We start from the raw sequence: 21,627 nt of genomic DNA, 5'->3' as shown, positions 1-21,627 counted from the left end.
TCAAATCAAAATAAGTTTTATTTAAGGGTATATCGCAAATTAGTCATAGACCTAAATTCTATTTAAAAGTTTGATACTTTAACACATTGTTTGGATCAAGAGAATTTGGAGGGAAAGAAAATGAAAGGAGAGAAAATTGATGGAAAAGTAGGTTTTTTGTTGTTTGGATGAGAAGAAAAAATAGAGTGGAAAGAAAAAAATTTATGTGGGACCCACTAAAATATTTTCATCTCGAGGATGAGATGAAAATGATGAGAAATGTTACAAACATAAATAAAATTACATATTTATCCTTTATTATTAATAAATTATAACTTATATATAATATAGATAAGGGTATTAATGTAATTTTATACTATTATGATTTTCTTTCTTTTCACTTTTCTTTCCATTCAAACAAAAGAAAATTTTCTTTCCATTTATTTTCTCTTCATCCAAACACCATACAAATCACTCTATTTTTCCTTCTATTTTCTTTCTTCTCATTTTCTTTCCTCTTATTTTCTTTCCTTTCATTTTTTTTTTTTACATCCAAACAAAGCCTAAGCGAACGAGTGAAGCTAACCACTCAATCAATTAAAATTTGTTAATTCATATTTTTTGTGTGTGTAGATTCATGGTTTTTTTTTATTTGTGTATGAATTCTCTTTGGGCCTTTAGACAAATTCAATTTGACAGTCGTTCAAAAGAGGAGCTAGATTTGACAGACAGACCCAAAAACGAAAACTTCCACCCGAAAAGCCCCCAAAAAAGAGAACTGACAGTATTAACTATTGACAAACAAATCGATGGAGCTGCTCATGACAGCTCTAACAATGATGACATATCAGAAATAATTTTTTGGCTGAATCAATAATTATATTTATGCATACGTTATAACAAATTCGGTTTAGAGAAAGAAATAGATAAAAATATTTTTATCTAAATATAAATGAAGAACTTTTGAAATTAAAAAATGACAATAAATCTAAAAAACAAAAAAATAAAAAGAGAGGATCATAATTAATAAGCGTGTGAGACTTTGATGCAGTATCAGCTCTTCTGACTTGTCATTACTCACTCTTTAGTCTTGACGTGCGTGCCACCCACCGCCTCATTATTCAATGAACATAGTACATTACATGTGGACCTCATTTCTTTCTCTAACTGCTTAAATTATTAACGCTAACGCCTATATACAAAGTACAAACATACATTATAATGCTTATTCAACTTTCACTTAATTAAAAAGTTACAATACCCAATTCCCCGATTAGTTGTTATAATGCCAATGGCAATATACACACTTTTCTTCTCTCTTACTTCTCATTATTGTTATTCATATTAGCTTTTCCGCAATGTTTTTATGCTGGTGAAAATTCAGGTGCAGTCGATTTCACGTGAAGTTGATACCTAAGAGTCGTTAAATGATTTGACTAAATCTTCGTCTAACGACTCCTAAATATTAACTTTACGTCAACTTCATCTGAATTTTTACCTTTTATGCATATCAATATAAGTGCTTCATTTTCGTTGTGAGAGGAAGACAAGCGAAACGGTGTAAAGATCGCTCTTCTCTTTCAGCCAAATACAAATTTCAAGTGACCTATCAATCCTAAATCATCATTATTGTACTTTACTTCATTTTAACTCAAGATTCTTGTAAATAAGGAAAGAGCTTCAGCCTTCAGTGTTCTTTTCCACGTAAGTTATCAGATTCTGTATGGGGCAAAATACCTTTTTTATTATTGAATAAAATATAGCATGAACTTATGCTATATAAATTCCAATTTATATTAAAAAATATCAAAATAATACACCGTATATAAACGAAGAGATAAAAGAAATAGATTGAAGATTGAAGATTCGCTCATCACTACTAACAAGCGGCGAATAAAGAACAAAAGAAAAGATTTTTTTTTCTTTAAAAAGAAGAGGGTAAAGAAAAGATAAAGCTAGAAATTCTTAAACAAAATAGAGAGAGAGAGAGTAATAAGCTAATAACTAAAGGTAGAAAAAAAAAAGTCATAAACCAGAGGGCAAAATAATTTGGAAGAAGTTGAAGTTGAAGTTGAAGACAAGCAGGAGACAGCTTAGCACATGAAGATGAAGTGAAGTATAAATAAGTTTCGTTTTGTTTAGCTTTATTAGTTTTTAGTCTTTTAGGTACGTTTCTGACCATTTTTTTCAACTCTCATGGTCCCTTTTCCCACCTACCATTAGCGCGCTCTCTCTTCTCTTCTCAGAGCTCATTGTTTCTAGTTCAACCAGGAAGCAGCTCCACAGAGAATTGAAACAGCATAACCTTAAGGGTAAGCGCTAATCCCTATTCTCTTTCTTTCATCATCGTCTCTTTTCTTTCTGTTGTGTCACAGATCTGCTTTCTCTTCTATTCTTCTTGGACGGGAGTTCATTGGTTGGAACAAGCTAATTAAGGACAACAACTGATGCCTTTCTTCTGTTCTGTTCTGTTCTGTTCTGTTCTGTTCTGTTCTGTTCTTCCTTGTCAATAGCGTATGAATTAAGATGTTGAACTGAGCTCCGCTTTTTGCATTCACCTTGTTGTGTGTTTAGGGCCCAATGTCATCATCATAAAGACAAAAGTGCGCCTTACAAAAGCACCAAGTGTCGGTAGAAAAAGAGAAAAACCGTCAGATTTCTTTGTATTTACACCTTACCCTGCCTCTTTTCCTTCGGATAACTCAGCTGGAATTTAGTCATCATTTTCTGTTTTTATTTTTTGCAATTTTACGAATCCACTATTTAGGAATGTGTGTTCTCATTCTCATTGCAAGCTACGTGATCTTAAGCTGATGATGCCTTGTCCTTCTTCTCTGTAGATGGTTTGGTTATTCAAATGGTGTGCTCCTGTAGAGTTGAATTATAATGCATGCTTATTTGGTTCCTGGAATAGATAGGAAACAAATGCTATCTTCACTTGTTTCTGCATTTCTTAGATTACTGTCATCATCTGTGGTCAAATGTACAAGTTGGAACTAACAGGAACTGGAGTTCTTAGTATGAGGGTTGTTGGTTAGAGTGCCTCTTGTGAGTTCCTAGTGTTCCCTCTTTTGGGTGCTTTATTTATCTATGATAAATGTTATGTTGATCATTGACAATTTCTCATAAATTATCGGTGTTTAAGTGTAATAAAATAGAAAAAAGTTTTGGCCACAGCTGGCATAATCATAGTTTAGTGAAGTTGATTTATTAAAACCTGTGCAGGTAGTTGATTATTTGTTGGTCACGATGAAGGGTAGTGATGGGAAATCAATCATAACCCAGCCAGAAAAGTGCAGGATTGTCCCAATGGCAATAATATTTGTGTTGATATGTGGATTTTCTTTCTATATGGGTGGAATCTTTTGTTCTGAGAGGAATAGATTTCTCTTCATCAGCGGCCAGAAGTCCCTTGAACCCTCCAAGGATTTATCCTCAGTAGGTTCTGTGCAGATGAAGTCCATCAGTTTTCCCGAATGTGGCGTTGACTATCAAGACTACACACCATGCACCGATCCAAGGGTAATATTACTAATGGTTGCTCTGTTTTCATGGTGTATGATTTGAGAAAATAGTTTCCTCATTGATTATGTTTACTTGATTAATTGATTTTACAGAGATGGAGGAAGTATGGCTCCTACCGGCTTACTTTGTTGGAACGCCATTGCCCTCCGATTTTTGAGAGGAAGGAATGCTTAGTTCCTCCCCCAGATGGGTATAAGCCCCCCATTAGATGGCCAAAGAGCAGAGATGAATGTTGGTACAGGTATAATCATAGCCAATCTATGCTTTATGAATTAACAATATAAAAGGCTGGCTTAATGTGGCTTTCTTCTCATGCTTTCTGGTATATTTTATGGCAGAAATGTTCCATATGATTGGATTAACAAGCAGAAGTCCAATCAGCATTGGTTGAAAAAGGAAGGCGAGAAATTCCTCTTTCCTGGCGGAGGTACCATGTTCCCCAATGGAGTTGGTGAATATGCTGATAAAATGCAAGATCTTATCCCAGAAATGAAAGATGGGACTATTAGAACTGCCATTGATACTGGCTGTGGGGTGAGTTTTGCTGATATTTTCTTCTTCTTTATTCATCCAATGAATAGGTATGCAAATTATGTCTCTCATGATCACTTCCAAAACATTAAATTTTTAGTTCACCTTTTTGTTGTGTTCTGTTAACTTTTTGTGTGTACATATTTTAGTACCTGTACCTGTTTCTGTTGCAATTCATGAACAAGTGATAGACAAAGGAGTTCATCAATTAATCTATACAACACTTGTCAATATAGGTTGCTAGCTGGGGTGGGGACTTGCTTGATCGCGGGATTCTTACCGTTTCTCTTGCACCAAGAGATAACCATGAAGCTCAGGTGCAATTTGCTCTGGAGCGTGGTATTCCAGCAATTCTTGGCGTCATTTCTACCCAGAGACTTCCATTCCCATCAAACTCCTTTGATATGGCTCATTGCTCCAGATGCCTTATCCCATGGACAGAATTTGGTAAGTTTTTGATAGAAACAGGTTTGGCTTAGTTTACAAGAGGAAAGGTAAGGAGTTGAATGACTGATTTTCACTGTTTAATTCCTAATTTGCTGCTGGATGGCTATTTGTTATTCTTTTAAACTAGTTTAGGACCAGTAGTGCTAGGCCTAGCTGCTGCCTATAAATACCAGGGTTAGTTAGTTTTTAATTAGTTAGAAAATTCTGTTAAGTTTGTTAGCTCAGGAGAGGGAAAATTCTCTCCACAGTTGGTAGTTCCAACAGTGTACTCCAATTAGGGATTGTGATTTGCAATCCTAGTTCATCAATAAAATCCCCTAATTCTGCTAGATTTTTTATCTTATCAGTTTTCTATAGATTATGATGAATTAAACAGAGTTTGTTCCTATTAGGCTTATATTGTATTGAAGCCAGATCTCAATCAGCAATATCTTAGAATTTGCTTTTTGATATTGTGAAGCCATAGCTGTTAATGAGTCTTTTTCCCCCTTCCTGATCCAATAAATGTGACCATTTTATAAAATCATCTATGCACCCTTGAACTAGGTTACACATTTGGTTTTGGCTATCAATTGTGCTTTAACTCCAGTATTTTCACTGCTTTGACAAATCAGTAATTGTTTTCTGTTAATCTCTGATTCTCATTCACAAGTTGATGGTATTACTGATTTTAGGTGGAGTTTATCTCCTTGAAATCCACCGGATTCTTCGTCCTGGAGGATTTTGGGTCTTGTCTGGCCCACCAATCAACTATCAGCGCAGGTGGCGAGGGTGGAACACAACTATCGAAGAGCAAAGATCAGATTATGAGAAATTGGAGGAGTTGCTGAAATCCTTATGCTTTAAAATGTATAATAAAAAGGGTGACATTGCTGTGTGGCAGAAGTCTCTGGATAATAATTGCTATAATAAGCTGGCCAGAGATACTTATCCACCAAAATGTGATGATAGTCTCGAGCCAGATTCAGCATGGTATACTCCACTTCGAGCTTGTATTGTGGTTCCCAATTCAAAGTTTAAGAAATCAGGTTTAACTTCCATTCCTAAGTGGCCGGAGCGGCTGCACACGATGCCCGAGCGGATTTCAATGGTTCACCGTGGGAGTGCTAGTTCTTTTAAACATGACGACAGTACATGGAAAAAGCGTATCGAGCACTACAAGAAATTGCTCCCTGACCTTGGGACAGATAAGATAAGAAATGTGATGGACATGAACACGGTATATGGAGGTTTTGCTGCAGCCTTGATTAATGATCCTGTGTGGGTCATGAATGTTGTCTCATCTTATTCTACCAATACGCTCCCCGTGGTCTATGATCGAGGCCTTATTGGAACCTTCCATGATTGGTAAAGTGATTTTGAAATGTTATATGAGCCTTAAGTTATTCATGAATATTATATATAATATTTCATCTTATATGGTGTGTTGATTTGGCTTTTGTTGTGGTATAGGTGCGAAGCGTTTTCAACATATCCTCGTACATATGACCTGCTTCATCTTGATGGACTCTTCACTGCAGAAAGCCACAGGTGACATTCTCAGCTGATTTGCTCATGAATATGCTTTTAGAGCGATCTATCATTTTGGTATTTAGTTGCATAAATTTGTAACCTGATAGTGTACACTCAATATAACTGTAGTTAGTTGAATGATTAATGATGATGCTACAATTATAGTTAGTATAGTTTAGTTAGATAACTAACTATAGTTAGTGCAGCAGGCAATACAAGTGGCTGGTTAGTTATGCCCATGTGGGATTAGAGTTTGATATTTAACTAACCTGTTATATATAGTGTAAACGGGGAGATTCACCAATCATATGAATTAGTTCCTCATTTCTGATTCCAGAACCCTCCTCCTCTCAATTCCTCTGAACCTTCCTTCTCTTGCACTTTCCAAATTGCTTCCACACGCCACTTTTAACAATGTTCTCATGCAATAAATGGAAGAGAGGAAATACATGATTGCATGTTTGATTTGTCTTAAAAAATCTGTTTCTTGGACATTTTGATTGTCTTTTTTTATCACAAGATAAGTTAATTCAAACATGGGCTGATGGTTATAGTTGTCTTGGTATGTGGCAGATGTGAAATGAAGTATGTGTTGCTGGAAATGGACCGGATTCTAAGGCCAAATGGGTATGTAATCATTCGTGAGCACGGTTACTTTGTGGATAGCATTGAAGCCATTGGCAAGGGTATGAGATGGGAATGTCACAAAGAGAACTCTGAGAAAGGTGATGAGATGGTGAAGGTTTTGATATGTCAGAAGCAGCTTTGGTATGCATCCAATAATGGTTCAAGATGATGTTAGAGTAGTAGTGATGTGATACCTCCAAGGAGGGAAACAAATTCAAAGCTTTGGTATGCATCCAATGATTGATTCTAGTACAAATGGATGGTTAACTCCGATAATCCGGTTTTGTTCATTTATAGAGAGAGAATTTTCATACACTATAGGTATAATATAGATATATATATTCTTTATATGTGTTGAAATGTTTCTGATCCCCAAGGCCACCTTACTTTTCTCTAATAGTTTGTTTGTGTAATATCAAAGTGAATTCATGTTAAGGTGTGAACATTTCAAAGCCCCTAAGTATGTAATTTTCCCAAGTGCCAGTGCTACAACTTTGACATTTTATTTAACACTCGGGGAATGTTTTACACATAAATAGAAAATAGTACTTGTATCATTATTGAGCATGATAAAGTAATACTCATAATGTTATTGGTGCCCAATATATATGTACATATTCAATTTTCTGTTTTTTCCCATCATTTCATCCATAGATGCGAACAACGATATATTGATAGTCTCCATTGACATAACATGTTAAGTTCATTTGGAAAAAAAAAAAACACTTGAGTTATAATCAATCCTTCAATATATTTTGTTTTACATGATCAAATCCCTAAGCATAGGAGAAAATCTTATCAACAATAAAATAAAAATCTACACAGCATGAAATCATGTGAAGAGTAAAATCCATTAACATTAAACCTAACAAGAAGATTAATGAAATGATAACTAAATAGAATACGTGCCAGTGCTATATATTTGTTCAAAGGATGCCATATGCGAGCCAAGTGTGTTTGGTCATAAACTCATAATTTCTCACATATCCAAGCAAATACAATTGAGGCCTTGAACGTGGCATTGCATACAAATAAATAATAAAATATGATCACCCCTTATTTACTGGGCAGCTGATTCAGCTAAAGAATGCTTTTCCAAGATGGCAATTGTCTCTTCCTTTGCGCTGCACATTGCAAAATAAATAAATAAATAAATAATGCATATTGTAATTCCATATAAGCTGGTCCATATAACAGAATTCACCAGGAAAACAAAATTTAAAAGTAACCAAATATCTTAAACCACAGAAATGGGTAGTTTTGAAATTATCATTTTCACCTCACCATGTAAAAGTGAAAACAAAAAGTCTTGACAGTAAAATAATTATAGTCTTCTGTATGCATTTTGCAGCCTATTAAGTTCTCCCTAATTTGATATGAATTTAGTATCATTAGTTTTTATAGGGTTTTTCTTAAGTTAGTACTCCATAAAGACTCTTGTTTAAGAAATTGGGAAAAGGAAGTTTTGAATTGTCAATGTTTAAAAACATAAAAATTATACTTTTTTGGGTTAAAACTCATTACCAAGTCCGTTAAGGGTCTCTCGGTTATGTAAAACCTTTTATATCACAAACCACCTTTCTATCACACATAGTATTTGACCCTTAACATAGCACAAACAATTGGTGAAATACATAATCATATTATTTGAGCAATGCAGCTTAAAAGATTTAGATCAAACATATCTACCTTCCAGGTCTCAGTATCTTGTATTTGTGTGGTGTAGTGAGGTCCACAACTGTTGAACCTGCTCGACCTGATGGAAGCACACCACCATCATATACAAAAGCACAATGCTCCCAAAGATTCTCAAAATCTCTGATGCAAACACTACTTGGCTGTCCACTAAGGTTTGCACTTGTAAGTGCTAAGGCAGTTCCTGAACCGCGAGCAATGACTCTAATGAAATTGCTATCAGGCACTCTAACTCCTATACTATCAAATCCCGGGTTCAAAGATCGTTCAAGAACACTTGAATCGCCTGTAAAATATGAAGGCATACCATCACATATGTAGGATCTAGAGAACCGAATTTGATGTTTACATAATAAACGTTGACAGAACAAAATAAGGCTACAGCTTCAAACAAATTTTAATGCAGTGTTGAAGGGTATTCTGCAAATGTCCATAATTTTCATTTTAACTTACAAACCTCGACTTAATACAACTGTAACAGGCCCCGGAAGGAGGGAATCAAGCAGGCCATGTGGCAAGTGGTCAGTCACGGCAAAACGATATATGTCTGATACATCTCCAACACAGATAGCCAGAGGGCTTGTATGTTTTCGACCCTTGATCTCATAAATCCTATTAACTGCTTCCAACGAGCTACAATCATGCCCCAATACAAGGCAATAAGTAATTACCAATCATTCATAAATCTGTCTCCATTGCAGTGTAGTCTTTGCCGATGGACATATTATTATAAAAGAATGTGGTGAAGTGATACCAATAAGTGCAGTGATTATTTTCACATGCTTTGTTTAATAAGGGAGAAGTAATCAGATATGAAAAGAAGCAGCTCATACCAAGCATCACAAGCAAATCCATAGAGTGTGTCAGTGGGGACCGCAATAACCTTGCCAGCTCTCAACGCTTCAACAGCCTCAGGTGCGTAAGCATCTGTTGCAGGGCGAACTAAACCAGTTCCTGTCTTGTTATCCAAACCACAGGCCATGTTCTTTGGAAAAGCCCTTCTCAGCTTTCTACTACTGGGTTGCAAATGAGGTGAAAATGATGACTTGCGAGTCCCTGAAGATAATAAGAAAAAGTGTGACTATTCTCTGAAGACAAACAGAGAGAGAGAGAGAGTGAGAGTGAGAGGGAACTGACAGGGGAGAAAGAGAGGCAGTGCTGAGATTCTTGTCCGAATATGCATCCTATGTCAGCAGCTTCTTCTTCTGCCTCCACTCCATCAACGAAACCCTATGCGCAAATACTTAATACATAAAACGACTGTGTTTTGTGTATGTTGTGCTTTTTCTGACTTCAAATAAAAGGAAGGATCCAGAGACATCAAATATCTATCTGTTCGATCTAAATATTTTGGGAGAAGAGAAAACTGAGCTAAAGGGTTAGGGTTTGTCACCCTCAATCAAAATTTTGACCTCTACTGCTTCGCTGTTCTCCTCTTTACGCTGCCGGTGCGTCGCCCTCTGCTCTCTGCGTCGCTGTCGCCGCCGCCATCACGGCAGTAGGTTGGTGCGCTGCTCCTTCATCTTGTTGTTCTATTTCTCGCTTTTGCTACTTGTTCTTGCTTGAGTTTATTCGATGGATGGTTTGTGAATTCATATTCTGCATTTCTACGAGCTTTTTTTCTGATATAAGAGCTCAGTATAGCAGATGGATGTAGTAAATTTCATATTTATTATTATTAATGCACTAATACACTACTCTTTAAGTAATAGTTAACTCGACTTTGCCTCGCTGTGTACGCTCTGTATGGTAACAATTAACATGTGCCATCTTCCATGCTTTCTAGTTCTTCATAATCCCTTCAAACTCTTGTTTCCTTTGAAGTTGTTCTCCGATCTAAAATGATCAAATGGGCCTGCCTCTCCTTTGTGAAGTAGAGGTTGGTGTAGAGAATGTGAACTTTCATTACTGAAATGACCAAGTAAATCCTAAACCATGTAATAAGCTTGATAAGTAACGTGTACAGGTTGAGGTACGAATAGAATAAAAATAAGATCTGAAAGTTTCAAATTGGCCTCTAGTCATAACTTGTGTCCATAAGCACATACCTCAAGTACTTGCTTATGATCTATATCAATTTTGAATAAACTTTTTGAGGCATGGCAATGATAGCATTTATACATTTTTCTCAGTAATAATGGGCAATGACTGAAGAGAAAATTCCAGAAGTCTGGTTTTGCATAATGAGAAAGAAAGAAAGAAAACTCTGGGTGTGGACAGTGCAAAGAAACGTAAGAAGTTAAGACTGAAACCAAAAATGAATCCAAAAGTGGAGGAGAATTGAAAGTTAAAAAAGGAAAAGTATATTTAACCATAGTTTGTGAGAAACATAGGGAGTGAGGCATTGGGAAATATATTAGTATTTACTTTGTGTAGAGTCTGATTGTTCACTTCACTGTATTTCTAATATTTATTATTATTATTATTATTATTATTATTATTATTATTATTATTATTATTATTATTATATAACTGAAATGTTTGGGAATCAGGATTATTTGCTTCCTCTGTGGCGTTAAGGTTTTGGCAAAAATGATAGACTTGTTCTTGTCAGACCCCAACCAGAGCGATGAATCACATGACAGTGATTCTATAAAATGGAGAATCTCTTTGTTGAAGGAGCTGGAATCCGATATCTGGTCAGGGATGCTGTCTGGGGGTCGTGCGGAGGTTCGGCTATGGCTGTGCAGTAGCATCGCAGGTGTGATGTGCGTGGCTCCACGCGATCAGAGAGAGCTCTTTGGGAATTTGGTGAGAAGTCGAGGTCAGAAGTGTGGCCTTGCCTCCCATCTTTTGCATTTGATGTTCGACAAGTCCCCCAATAAAGGGGGTTCCCTTTTAGCTCACACAAGTCGCATGCTCCAGAAATTCTTCCAGGGTATGTGGACTTTTATATTCTCTTGTAAACGCTGTTGTGGCTGTGACATTTGAAGGATTCGTATTTATATATGTGTGAAGGATTAAAAGTACTCTTATATTCATATATTTGTTTGTTCTTATCTACGGTGCAGGCTGTTTGTGCCAATATCTTGCTGCTCCCCATGTCATGCTTATTAGGCTGCTGCTTCTTTTTGTTGATTTTCTACTATTGTGTTGAAATTTTTTATATATAATTGGTGCGATATTAATCACTTTAGATGTTACTTATTACAAAACATGTTCCTTTTGTGCATCTTGCGGGTGAAATGCAGGTAATCCTAATCGTGTATTGCAGTGGTTTTCATATTCTTCCGCGGGCAGTGGACTAGAGCAAGGGAAAGGTCTCAAGGCGTTGTCCCAGTTTGCATTTAAAAACAGGGATATTTGCTGGGAGGAGCTAGAGTGGAAGGGAAAGCATGGGCAGTCACCAGCCATGGTTGCCACCAAGCCACATTATTTCCTTGACTTGGATATCCAGCGAACTGTGGAAAATTTTATTCAGAATGTGCCTGAATTTTGGTCATCTGACGAGTTTGTTGAGTCGGTCAAAGATGGTGATATTTTTTTCATTGACAGGCCATTCTTTGTGCGTTATTTCATTAACTTAATGTATAAAGAGGATATAGGAGATGTATGGCAAGTTATAGATGAATTTCTCACAGAGCATCCCTTCTCTTCTTTGTGCCAGCACCTTCTTATTACTCTTGACGAGCAGGACCTGTGCTACTTTTTGGAATTGCTTCGTAAATCACTCAACCGCAAAGTGGAATTTCAACATTTTGATAATGTCACTGATTTGTTTGTGGTTGTACTTTTAAATTGTGGTGGTACTGGGTCTATTGACCTGATGCTACTGTTGAATGCTGTCATTACTCAGGGAAGGCAACTTCTACGCCTTTTACGGGATGAGGAGGATCCGGAGCTGCAAGCAAAAATCGGTGACACTGTGTCAAAAATATCTGCAATCTCAAGTAGTGGCAATAGCTTGACCCCAATCTTTAAGAATACATGCAAGATGACAACTGTTGAAGCAATAAAGTGTTTGGGACTTCAGTCTTGGGTTCTTTACTATAGATTGTCACAAGAATGCAAAACTCCTGAATCCTGGGAGTCTGTCTTTATGAATAATCAAATTGGTTTCCGCCTCTCGAACAAGAATGCATTGCTAGATCATGATGGACTGTTAAAAGAAGATTGTTCTGGTTTTGATCAGAGTCCTTCAGTTCGATTGAAACGTAATAAAAAACAAAAGGCCAAAAAGAAGAGGAGGAGGAAGTATGATAGTGATGATTGTAATGATGATGAGCTGCTGGATTTTGATTCTACAAGCCTGGAATTGGACTTTCTGCAAAATACTAGAAGCTGGCTACTTTCAACTGATGGATACACTTCGGCATGGAGTAGTGTACGTTCCTTAAATTTGAATAAACAAGCAATCGTCCGTAACCTAAGTTAAAACATTCTATTTGCATCAGTTGCAATGAGAAATCCAAAATTTCATCTGGGATATGCTTTCAGGCAATATAGATGTGTATCATTTAAGTGGGTTTTTCTGTCCCAACAATGTGTGATTAATTTTAACAATAGAACTTGAAGTGCTTAAGTCTATCTAAAAATCTCACCACAAATATATGAGCTCAACATAAAACAGGTCTGCTTCTTTGTCTTGATATACCGGTTGACTTGTGTAGGGGCAGAGAATCGCAAGATTGCTTTGCAATTGAAATTGTTCTTACCTGATATTTCATTATTAAAATCTCCTGAATATTTGGATACTTGGGTTGTCTTCTAGTTGTTGATATAGATCAATCAGTTTGTTCCATTTGAAATAACTTGGATTCTGAATCTCTGAATATTTATTTTATAAGTATAATACCTGTTTTTCTTATTAGGAGAGTTTTAAGCGATTGAACTGGAAAATATTTTGGTTTGAGACATGCTTAGTTCATGTATAATTTTTTTGGTTCTAGCTTTTGAATAATTTCAGATACATGAGTACATCCTGTAGAGCATTTAGAATAAGAAAATATGCAGTTTTTTGTAGTGATGATATAAACTAGTTATTCTGCTATACTGATTTTGTGACCACTAATTTTTCTAGGCAGATTTGCCGGAACACCTACATAGGCATTGCTTGTGTAGGTGGATGACATGGCTTTTAGAAAAATGAGGTGAAGTTGCTTCAGTGGACCACCGGGGTATTGTGCCATCATCATCATTATCATCATTATAAACTGTGGGCAAGGGTTAACTTGATCAGTTGTCTACTTGTGGTATTTTCACTCAGTTGATATCAAGCATGCCCTTCCGGTCCCCTTTTGTTTTTGTTTTGGGGCTGAAATTCGTAAGATACAAACTCAACTTTTTGTAGAATGGAAAGATCAGAATTCTTTTGATTAGAAAGCTTGCCTGAGAAATCTATCAAGATTATTAAACTCTGGGTTCTTTGGGAAGTTCATGAAGTGGCAAGACCTTGCTGAGTTTCCCCATCACAAATCACTGTAGCATCAACATTGCAAGGGTTTCATTCAGGGTGTGATGAGTGTATGCAGGCAAGTTCTAATTCCTGAGGTCTATTACTATTTTCAAAAGCTATATTTCATTATATGTGTATTTTATACATGCATACCACAACTTCTAGTCATTTGTGTTTGCAGATGCAAGAGAACGGATGCAAGCAAGACATTGTTAATGCACCTTGTGATAGCAAGTTTCTGTTCCCTTTTTGGTGTGAAGCAGACGATGGACTCAGAACCTTGATTGCTTGAACTAATTTCCTATTCAGAAAGCGACGACTAACTTTTTTGTTGAACGCATTACCAACTAATATCCCTTTGATTTATGATGTCTGCTTTTTAAGATAAATTAAATACTAAAGAGTAAAGAGTACCGTTATTGTATTGTGACTATTGACTTGTAAGATCAAAAGCTCTGTATATGATGTTAATTCGTAGTCTGCACTTTTGATGTATTACTAGCTGTAATCCGACCAACTCCAATTAGGTTGGCACTTAGGTCAGCACCTCAATCAAAACCACGTAAATCTTTTGGTTGTGTATGTCGCTTGCGTTGTATTGGTCCAATTTTCTAGACCAGCAAAGATTAATGCTTATATATAGTGCGATCTGAATGACGTGTGTAGTATGAGAGACTGAGGTTGCAAGTGTGTCAATGTTGGAAGAGAATATTGGTACCTTCTCCATGATGTGAATGTTCACTAAAAGTAGAGAACATAATTGGTTATTTCTCTTGTAAAAAATATAGGTATCAATATACTATCTTCTAATTTATTGCTGGAGCCGCAAGCACAGCAGTAGTAAAAAAAAAATTAGGAGAAAGTGGTAAAATATAATTATGAATTATGATAAATTTGAATAATTGAGGTGTATTTTTTTTCAATGGACTTTGAAGTCTAACTCAACAAAAATTAACAGGAGTTAGTAGAGTTTTTGTTAGTTTTGTAGCAAAATTAAAATTTAATATATAATTTTAAAAATATAAATATAAATAATTATTAAATATTTAAAATTTATTATAAAAAATAAATTAGACAAAAATTAAATACTAAATTATAGATACCATAAAATTCACCTGATAATTGGTGCAAGTATAACCGATTACATTTAAATATAGATAATTCAATTACTTATAATTCTAAATGATTTGACCCATTGTGTGGGTGTTAATTACATATTGGTCATACAATAACCGGTCTACATATATGCTTGTTTAACAGTTTAAGGCTTCAAATATATATGATAGATGATGTTGATGTGACATGTGCGTGTGTTAATTGCTTTGCCACTTTTTAAGAATTTCTGCATCATGTCATTATGGAGGTTCTCATCATGCGCATGATGATATGTGTTGAGACATTAGTGTCCAATGTGGTGTTTTCTTTATTCCTTGCAGAAGCTCTTTATCATATCATGCCAATGCGCGCACTAAGGTATAATGGCACTTTCTGAAAGCCCCAACTCATGCAAACAGTAACACAAGTCAAGTTGCAAACCGTTTCTGCTGATCATGTTGCTCACATGCTTAATTTATCTGTGACAACATTAGTGTCCAAACAATTTTGCTAAACTAAAAGCTCCATATTTGAAATTGTGTTTCTATAAATAGACGTCCGTTTGGGTAACTAGTGTATTCATAGTTTCATACCACTTATACGCAGCTACTCCTATTTGTTTCTTCTATCTCCCTTACCTCAACACACATGGATGAAAAAGCTAAGTCCTCAGATCATGTTGCTGTCACCATTGACCAGCACAATAACCATCCGAAAACCCCTTCCTCTTCCTCCGTGGACAACAAGCCCCCCAAACAACAACCCTTGAGGGTCAAAACCCTTAATCGGCTCAGCTTCTCGAAGCCCAAATCCAGAATCCTCGAGTACAATAACTACTATCCCCACCACCATCTCGGCAGAAAGCTATCAAGCATTTCGCAGGAGAACAACAACGACAATAATAATGAGGACGTGGACGAAGATGAAGAGGAAGAGGAGGAGTGGTGGGACGAAGAAGAAGAGATCGAGGAGGAGGGTGAGGGAGAGAGGAATAAGTTGCAGGAGAGGAGGAGGAGGAAGAAGGTGAGGTGGAGGGTAGTGGTGGAGTGGGTGGTGTTCCTGAGCATAGCAACATGCTTGGTGTGTTCGCTGGCAATAACGAGGATAAAGAAGATGCACATGGTGGGTTTGGAGATATGGAAGTGGTGCTTGATGGTGATGGTGACATTCAGCGGGAGGTTGGTGTCGGGGTGGGTGGTGGGGGTGACGGTGTTCGTGATAGAGAGGAACTTCATGCTGAGAGAGAAGGTGCTGTACTTCATATACGGGCTGAGGAAGAGCATAAGGAACTGCATGTGGCTAGGGCTGGTGCTTCTTTCATACTGGAGCGTGGTGTTCGACGACGTGCAGAAGAAGAACCACATGTTCCTGAACAAGGTGTTTCAGGGACTGGTGGCAGTGCTGGTTGGGGCCATCATATGGCTCGTCAAGATTGTTCTGGTGAAGATGCTGGCATCCTCTTTTCATGTGGCCACCTACTTCGACAGGATGAAGGAGAGCGTCTTCCATCACTACATCCTCGACACTCTCTCAGGTCCGCCCATGGAGGACGCGGAGGAGATACTGCAGCAGCACCGCCTGCTCACGGGAGGCGGATCAAAGTCGATGCCTGCCAGGAGTAGGTTGAATAAGCTGAAGGAGAAGCAGGAGAGGTTCGGGGGTTCCAGGAGGATTGACATGGAGAAGCTGAGGGAGCTGAGCATGGAGAGCACTGCATCCGCCTGGAGCGTCAAGAGGCTCGTCAACTATGTTCGCTCTTCCGGCCTCTCCACCATCTCCAGGACCGTCGATGATTTCACCACCGCCGAGTCTGAGATCAACAGTGAATGGGAAGCTAGAAATTGCGCTCAGCGGATTTTCAACAACGTCGCCAAACCTGCTGCCAAGTAATAAGCTCATCATGCCATTTCTTCTTCTTTATTGCTTCTTCCATCTCAACCTCCCCAAACAACTAATTCATCACTAACCTCATCAATCTACGTATGTTAAACCTATTACATGCTAAAAACTACGTAACACAAGATAAATATACACCTCAATGCTCTATTTTTATAAACGCCAATCCTAGGGGAAAAAATAAATTTATTTTAACCATAATAAATCAATAATAAATAAAACAATTTTAAACTATTTAAATCATTTTTTATTATTCATCAAATATTATCGTTTTACAAATTTATTCAAAGATAATAATTAAAAATATTATATAATTTAATATATTTAATTAATCTATTTAATATAATATATCAGCATTTTAATTATTATGATTTTTTGTCGTCTTTATACACATACATTTTCTATATAAATAATCTTCCTTCGACCACATTAGTAAAGTTCAAATAAATGATGATCTCATAAATGCTTTTCCTTCCAATGCAGCATTAATATGCTTCTTCAGTTCATAGTTGACAATTAATTTGTGAAGATTACATACATTCAGTACTCTCAAACTACTACTACTTTGATATTGATTATTAATTTGTCAATGGAATTATCGTGCAACTTAGCCTACTACTCCTGGGAGAACTAAATATTTGATAGTATATATTAATAATAAATTTTGGTCTTTCATGATTACTTCTTTATTTATGTATATATATATATATATATATATATATATATATATATATATATATAAAATGTTAGACTAATAAATATTTATGCTTATTTATTTATTTTCATATTATTATTATTCAATTGCCTTGAGAAAATGCTAGGCATTTAGGGTTTTTGCCTTGGTCAACATTACCCCTCATTTTATTTTATCTAAAAAGTGGTCGTCTTTTACCATTTTTCAAAAGTTTTATTTTTAGGCTATCAAATTATTTAAATAAATAAAAAATGCTATGTGATCATAAAAAATTAGTTACTATTTATATATGTATTTGTTAACTCATTTTTTATACATATTTGTATTTTATATTTTATATCAATAATTAATTTAATAGTTAATTTTTGTGTGTGTACATAATATGATTGTAGATAAATATTAAAAAAACAAAAGTTAATTGAACACTTAAAATAATTCAAATGTAAAGTATTATATAAGAGTATATATTAAATTAAGAAGCTACGACAAAATTCTATAATAATGATAAAATAAGTGTTGATCCAACAATATATTGATGTAGTTATTCAAAATAAATATTTCTTCTCATATAACATTAAAATTACTTGAAAAATATAATCTTATATAGAAGGTTAAAGTCATTTCTTCTTAACATGTCAATAAGAAATGATATATTAATCAACAAATAGTACAAGTATATATAAAGTAAAGATTCAATCATATGAATATGAATATAAATAAACAGTAAAAGAGAAATATTACAACGTCAGTAAAATTTATTATTTTTTACTAACCGATTTTGTTAGAGAATCAATTAGAAGTATAATCAATTAGAGCTAACTGATTCTAAAATAGGAAGTTTGTTATAAAAAAGAAAAAACAATCACACTACTCCTAATTTTCGAATTTTAAAACTAAAAATACAAAAAATTGACTTGAGTTCACTCGTGATGTAGTTGGTTTTTTAGATTTTTTTTTAACTAACAGTTAATCATTAATATTTAAAAATATGGACTAAAAGTATACTATTAGATTATTAGATTAAAAAAATTAGATTAATAGTTTACTTCTCCTTAAACTTTTCTCATAAAAAAATATTTATTCCTATTTATTTTAATCGGCCAATTAAGTGGAAAATGATATTTATACACTTAAAAGGGTACATTTCAATTAGACACCACTTTTACATCAAAGTAATTGTAGATTTTACTTAATTTTTACTTGTCTATATACATTTATAATCTTAAAATCTAAAAAGTAGGTAAAATTTAAGTATGGTAGATAAATATGATGGGGGAAGAGAGCTGAAGCTTGGGGAAAACGTGGTGAAATTCAGTAGGTGGTGTGTGATATGAGGACAAGACTAAAAGTGTAGGGTGGAACTAGTTGTGCTAGCCAGACTGTGATGAGGCTCACCTCACATCACATGTGAGAAAAGGGTGAATTGCTCTTGCTATTGCCTCTTTATTGGAGCACAATCATAGAGAACCAACCTTCTTGGTGGCTTCAAAGTTTAATTTACTGGTTACTCCTGTGGTCCTTATTTTTTATTTTGTCGTATAATCCCCTGAAATCTTATTAGGTATCTACTCAAATGAAGATGTTAAAAACATCTTCTTATGTTTAACATCTTCTTATAAAGAGTATCGAGGAAGATAATACTTTTGTAACATATCAAAATCAAACCCTTCAATTCATCATCTAATGGTAGAAAAGATACATCTTCACATAAAGACAATTGTAACATCTTCATAGTAGTATCCACCATCTTATTAACCCCAGAAATTGACAGCATAGGCGTAGTGCTCTGTCACCTTCATTCCATACTCTGATCTAATCCACAATTTTGCACTAACATTATCTTATATAGTGTGTATATATATAAAAGCCCACTATGAATATATGAATATGATCCATGTCAACGGACCTAAATCCACATGGTTCCAGCAGACAGCATCAACCCTTGACTTCTTCCAATCTTTTTTCTTTTTAATCCTTAGTGCGCTGAACCACTTTAATTTGCATATGATCCATCACTAGTCCTAGTTCGCTCCAAATGACATGACAAGATATCCTAATATCATCATGTTGACTTTTGTGCCTAATTCAACAAATAATTCCAGTCCAACGTGTTCTTTCTATATAAGCATTATAATCCATCCATCAAAGGGGCCAGGGATTTACTTGATCTCTGTATTTGCACTACGTATCGTGGGATCCCAACATGTTATTAGCTGCATGCTATGGATGTAACTATTATATATACACGATGAGATGTGATTGGTCTTCATAATTTATTGAAGGTACATTGAAGAGGAGGATTTGATGAGATTTCTGAAGAGGGTTGAGATACATACTATATTCCCTCTCTTCGAAGGTGCCCTTGAAACAGGGAAGATCAGCAGATCATCATTTAGAAATTGGGTGGTAAGAATTAGAAGCGTGTTGTTATTAATTATCATAAATAATAAATTAAGTTGATAATGAAGAATAGTACGTATGTATATATAATTAATAATGTTCAGATTCGAGCATACTACGAACGAAAGGCACTAGCACAATCACTGAATGATACAAAAACAGCAGTGCAGCAGCTTCACAAACTAGCAAGCGCGATAGTTAGTGTGATAATAATCATTGTGATCCTTTTGGTGATGGGAGTGGCTACGCTCAAGATCATATTCTTCTGCATGACGCAAATCGTGTTGATTGGGGTTGCCTTCCAAGGTACCTGCAAGACCGTCTTGGAGGCCATCATCTTCGTCTTTGTCATGCATCCTTTCGACATTGGAGACCGCTGCGTCATTGATGGTGTTCATGTATATGTCGTAATCATCGTCATTTCATTATTATTCTTCTACTATATATATATACTTACTATATGTATGTGCATGCAGATGATTGTGGAAGAGATGAATATCTTGTCAACAGTGTTTCTCAGATACGACAACGAGAAAATATACTACCCTAATGCAGTTCTGCTGAATAAGCCAATCAGCAATTTCTACAGGAGTCCGGAGATGTGGGACTCAATTGATTTCACCATTGATGCTTCTACTCCCATGGAGACTATCATTGCACTCAAGAAATCAATACAAATGTACGTATCTCAATGTATGTTATTCCTTCTATCTTAATAATCACATTATCATTGCTAATTAATTTGTGGTGTTACAGTTACATTGAGAGCAAGCCAAAGTATTGGAATCCAAAGCACAGTGTGATAGCAAAAGAAATACAGAATGTGGACAAGCTGAAGCTGTGCTTGTGTGTGCAACACACAATCAATCATCAGAACTATGGCGAAAGGAGCATTAGGATCACTGAGCTCCTCTTGGAACTCAAAAAGATCTTTGAGATCCATGCTGTCAAGTACAATCTCCTCCCTCAGGAGATCCACATTACCCAGATGAACATGGAAAATAATGGCAGACTTGTCTTTCAATCATGATCTGATGAGATCGGACATACCATACCAACTTCCGTCTCTTTTCGTTTCATTAGTATTTCTTGCTCTAAATCTTGCAAATTATGTTCCTTTCAAACTCCATAAAATCTTGTGTGCTTCACTTCATGTTATGGTATTAACTCATCATTAAAATGGTACTTTGTACATTGTTTATTATTATTAGTAGTTCATCAATACAACTCGCTTATCTTATCTTATAGGAAACATTTCAAGTGCATCGGGAGTACCAGTGCACCAGTTGTTTTAACCGTTGATCTGAATTATAAAAAATATATATAATATATATTAATTGAAATCAACAGTTAAAACAACTGGTGCACCGGTACTCTCCGGTGCACTTGAAATGTTTCCTATCTTATATATACTACTGTATTGTGCTCTCTTTCCGTACTTTGATACATGTATGCATTGAACCTGCTATTAGCGGGAGAAAAAAACTAGAATTAACACATGCAAGTACTACTTGTTAAGTGTATGGATGTAAGTACAAGTGATAAAGGTTAGTTAGGCCTAGTTAAGCATTGGTTAGCTCTCTAGTTAGTTTCTAATTCTGTTACTCTGTTAGAGATATTTTCCATCTATAATTTAAGTCTGTTAGCTCCCAACTATATATAGTAGTGCTTGTGCTACTGCTCACTCACTTGTATTCTCATTACTTCTCAATGCATATTCAATTTCTGTTTCAATACTCTTCTTTCTCTGTTTTCATCAGTATTGTTCATTACAAGATGGTATCAAGAGCCAGTCTTGGTGAATCTCTTTGAATTTTTTTCGTTCTTGTTC

The 21,627-nt window shown here is 35.6% G+C and overlaps 4 protein-coding genes across 9 annotated transcripts; 3 read left to right on the top strand and 1 right to left on the bottom strand.

Moving 5' to 3' along the window:
* Positions 1-1,520: 1,520 nt before the first annotated feature.
* On the top strand, positions 1,521-7,224 carry LOC107622262 (putative methyltransferase PMT21). 4 transcript variants are annotated; one of them, XM_016324130.3, is made up of 9 exons: positions 1,521-2,095; positions 2,203-2,291; positions 3,205-3,501; positions 3,597-3,745; positions 3,843-4,038; positions 4,272-4,482; positions 5,157-5,829; positions 5,935-6,012; positions 6,568-7,224. In XM_016324130.3, the coding sequence occupies exons 3-9, from the start codon at positions 3,229-3,231 to the stop codon at positions 6,788-6,790; spliced, it is 1,803 nt and encodes a 600-aa protein (XP_016179616.1). In that variant the 5' UTR covers positions 1,521-2,095; positions 2,203-2,291; positions 3,205-3,228; the 3' UTR covers positions 6,791-7,224. The 4 variants fall into 4 exon arrangements, with proteins under 4 accessions (XP_016179616.1, XP_016179617.1, XP_088358596.1 ...); XM_016324131.3 differs by having other exon boundaries at positions 1,828-2,105; XM_088502470.1 differs by lacking the exon at positions 1,521-2,095 and having other exon boundaries at positions 2,129-2,291.
* Positions 7,225-7,347: 123 nt separating this feature from the next.
* LOC107622265 (uncharacterized) lies at positions 7,348-9,849 on the bottom strand. Its single transcript, XM_016324138.3, has 6 exons — positions 9,710-9,849; positions 9,454-9,546; positions 9,150-9,372; positions 8,774-8,949; positions 8,311-8,602; positions 7,348-7,745 (listed from the first exon to the last, which is right to left on the bottom strand). The coding sequence occupies exons 2-6, from the start codon at positions 9,497-9,499 to the stop codon at positions 7,682-7,684; spliced, it is 801 nt and encodes a 266-aa protein (XP_016179624.1). The 5' UTR covers positions 9,500-9,546; positions 9,710-9,849; the 3' UTR covers positions 7,348-7,681.
* Positions 9,623-14,206, top strand: LOC107622264 (uncharacterized). Of its 3 annotated transcripts, XM_021114350.2 has the most exons (6): positions 9,629-9,818; positions 10,809-11,194; positions 11,508-11,821; positions 11,924-12,640; positions 13,337-13,787; positions 13,893-14,206. In XM_021114350.2, exons 2-5 carry the CDS (start codon positions 10,849-10,851, stop codon positions 13,403-13,405), a joined length of 1,446 nt encoding a protein of 481 aa, XP_020970009.1. In that variant the 5' UTR covers positions 9,629-9,818; positions 10,809-10,848; the 3' UTR covers positions 13,406-13,787; positions 13,893-14,206. The 3 variants fall into 3 exon arrangements, with proteins under 3 accessions (XP_016179619.1, XP_020970009.1, XP_088358608.1); XM_016324133.3 differs by having other exon boundaries at positions 9,623-9,818; positions 11,508-12,640; XM_088502482.1 differs by having other exon boundaries at positions 11,508-12,640; positions 13,341-13,787.
* A 980-nt stretch (positions 14,207-15,186) lies between these two features.
* LOC107622266 (mechanosensitive ion channel protein 10) lies at positions 15,187-21,037 on the top strand. Its single transcript, XM_088502467.1, has 5 exons — positions 15,187-16,692; positions 19,679-19,802; positions 19,901-20,194; positions 20,273-20,475; positions 20,553-21,037. Exons 1-5 carry the CDS (start codon positions 15,455-15,457, stop codon positions 20,824-20,826), a joined length of 2,133 nt encoding a protein of 710 aa, XP_088358593.1. The 5' UTR covers positions 15,187-15,454; the 3' UTR covers positions 20,827-21,037.
* The last annotated feature ends 590 nt before the right edge of the window (positions 21,038-21,627 follow it).

This window comes from Arachis ipaensis, chromosome B10 (assembly GCF_059453495.1).
Source record: "Arachis ipaensis isolate K30076 ecotype BB chromosome B10, ASM5945349v1, whole genome shotgun sequence".
NCBI lineage: Eukaryota > Viridiplantae > Streptophyta > Magnoliopsida > Fabales > Fabaceae > Arachis > Arachis ipaensis.
Note: the sequence above shows the minus strand (reverse complement) of the source record. Positions and strands in the feature narration are given on the sequence as shown.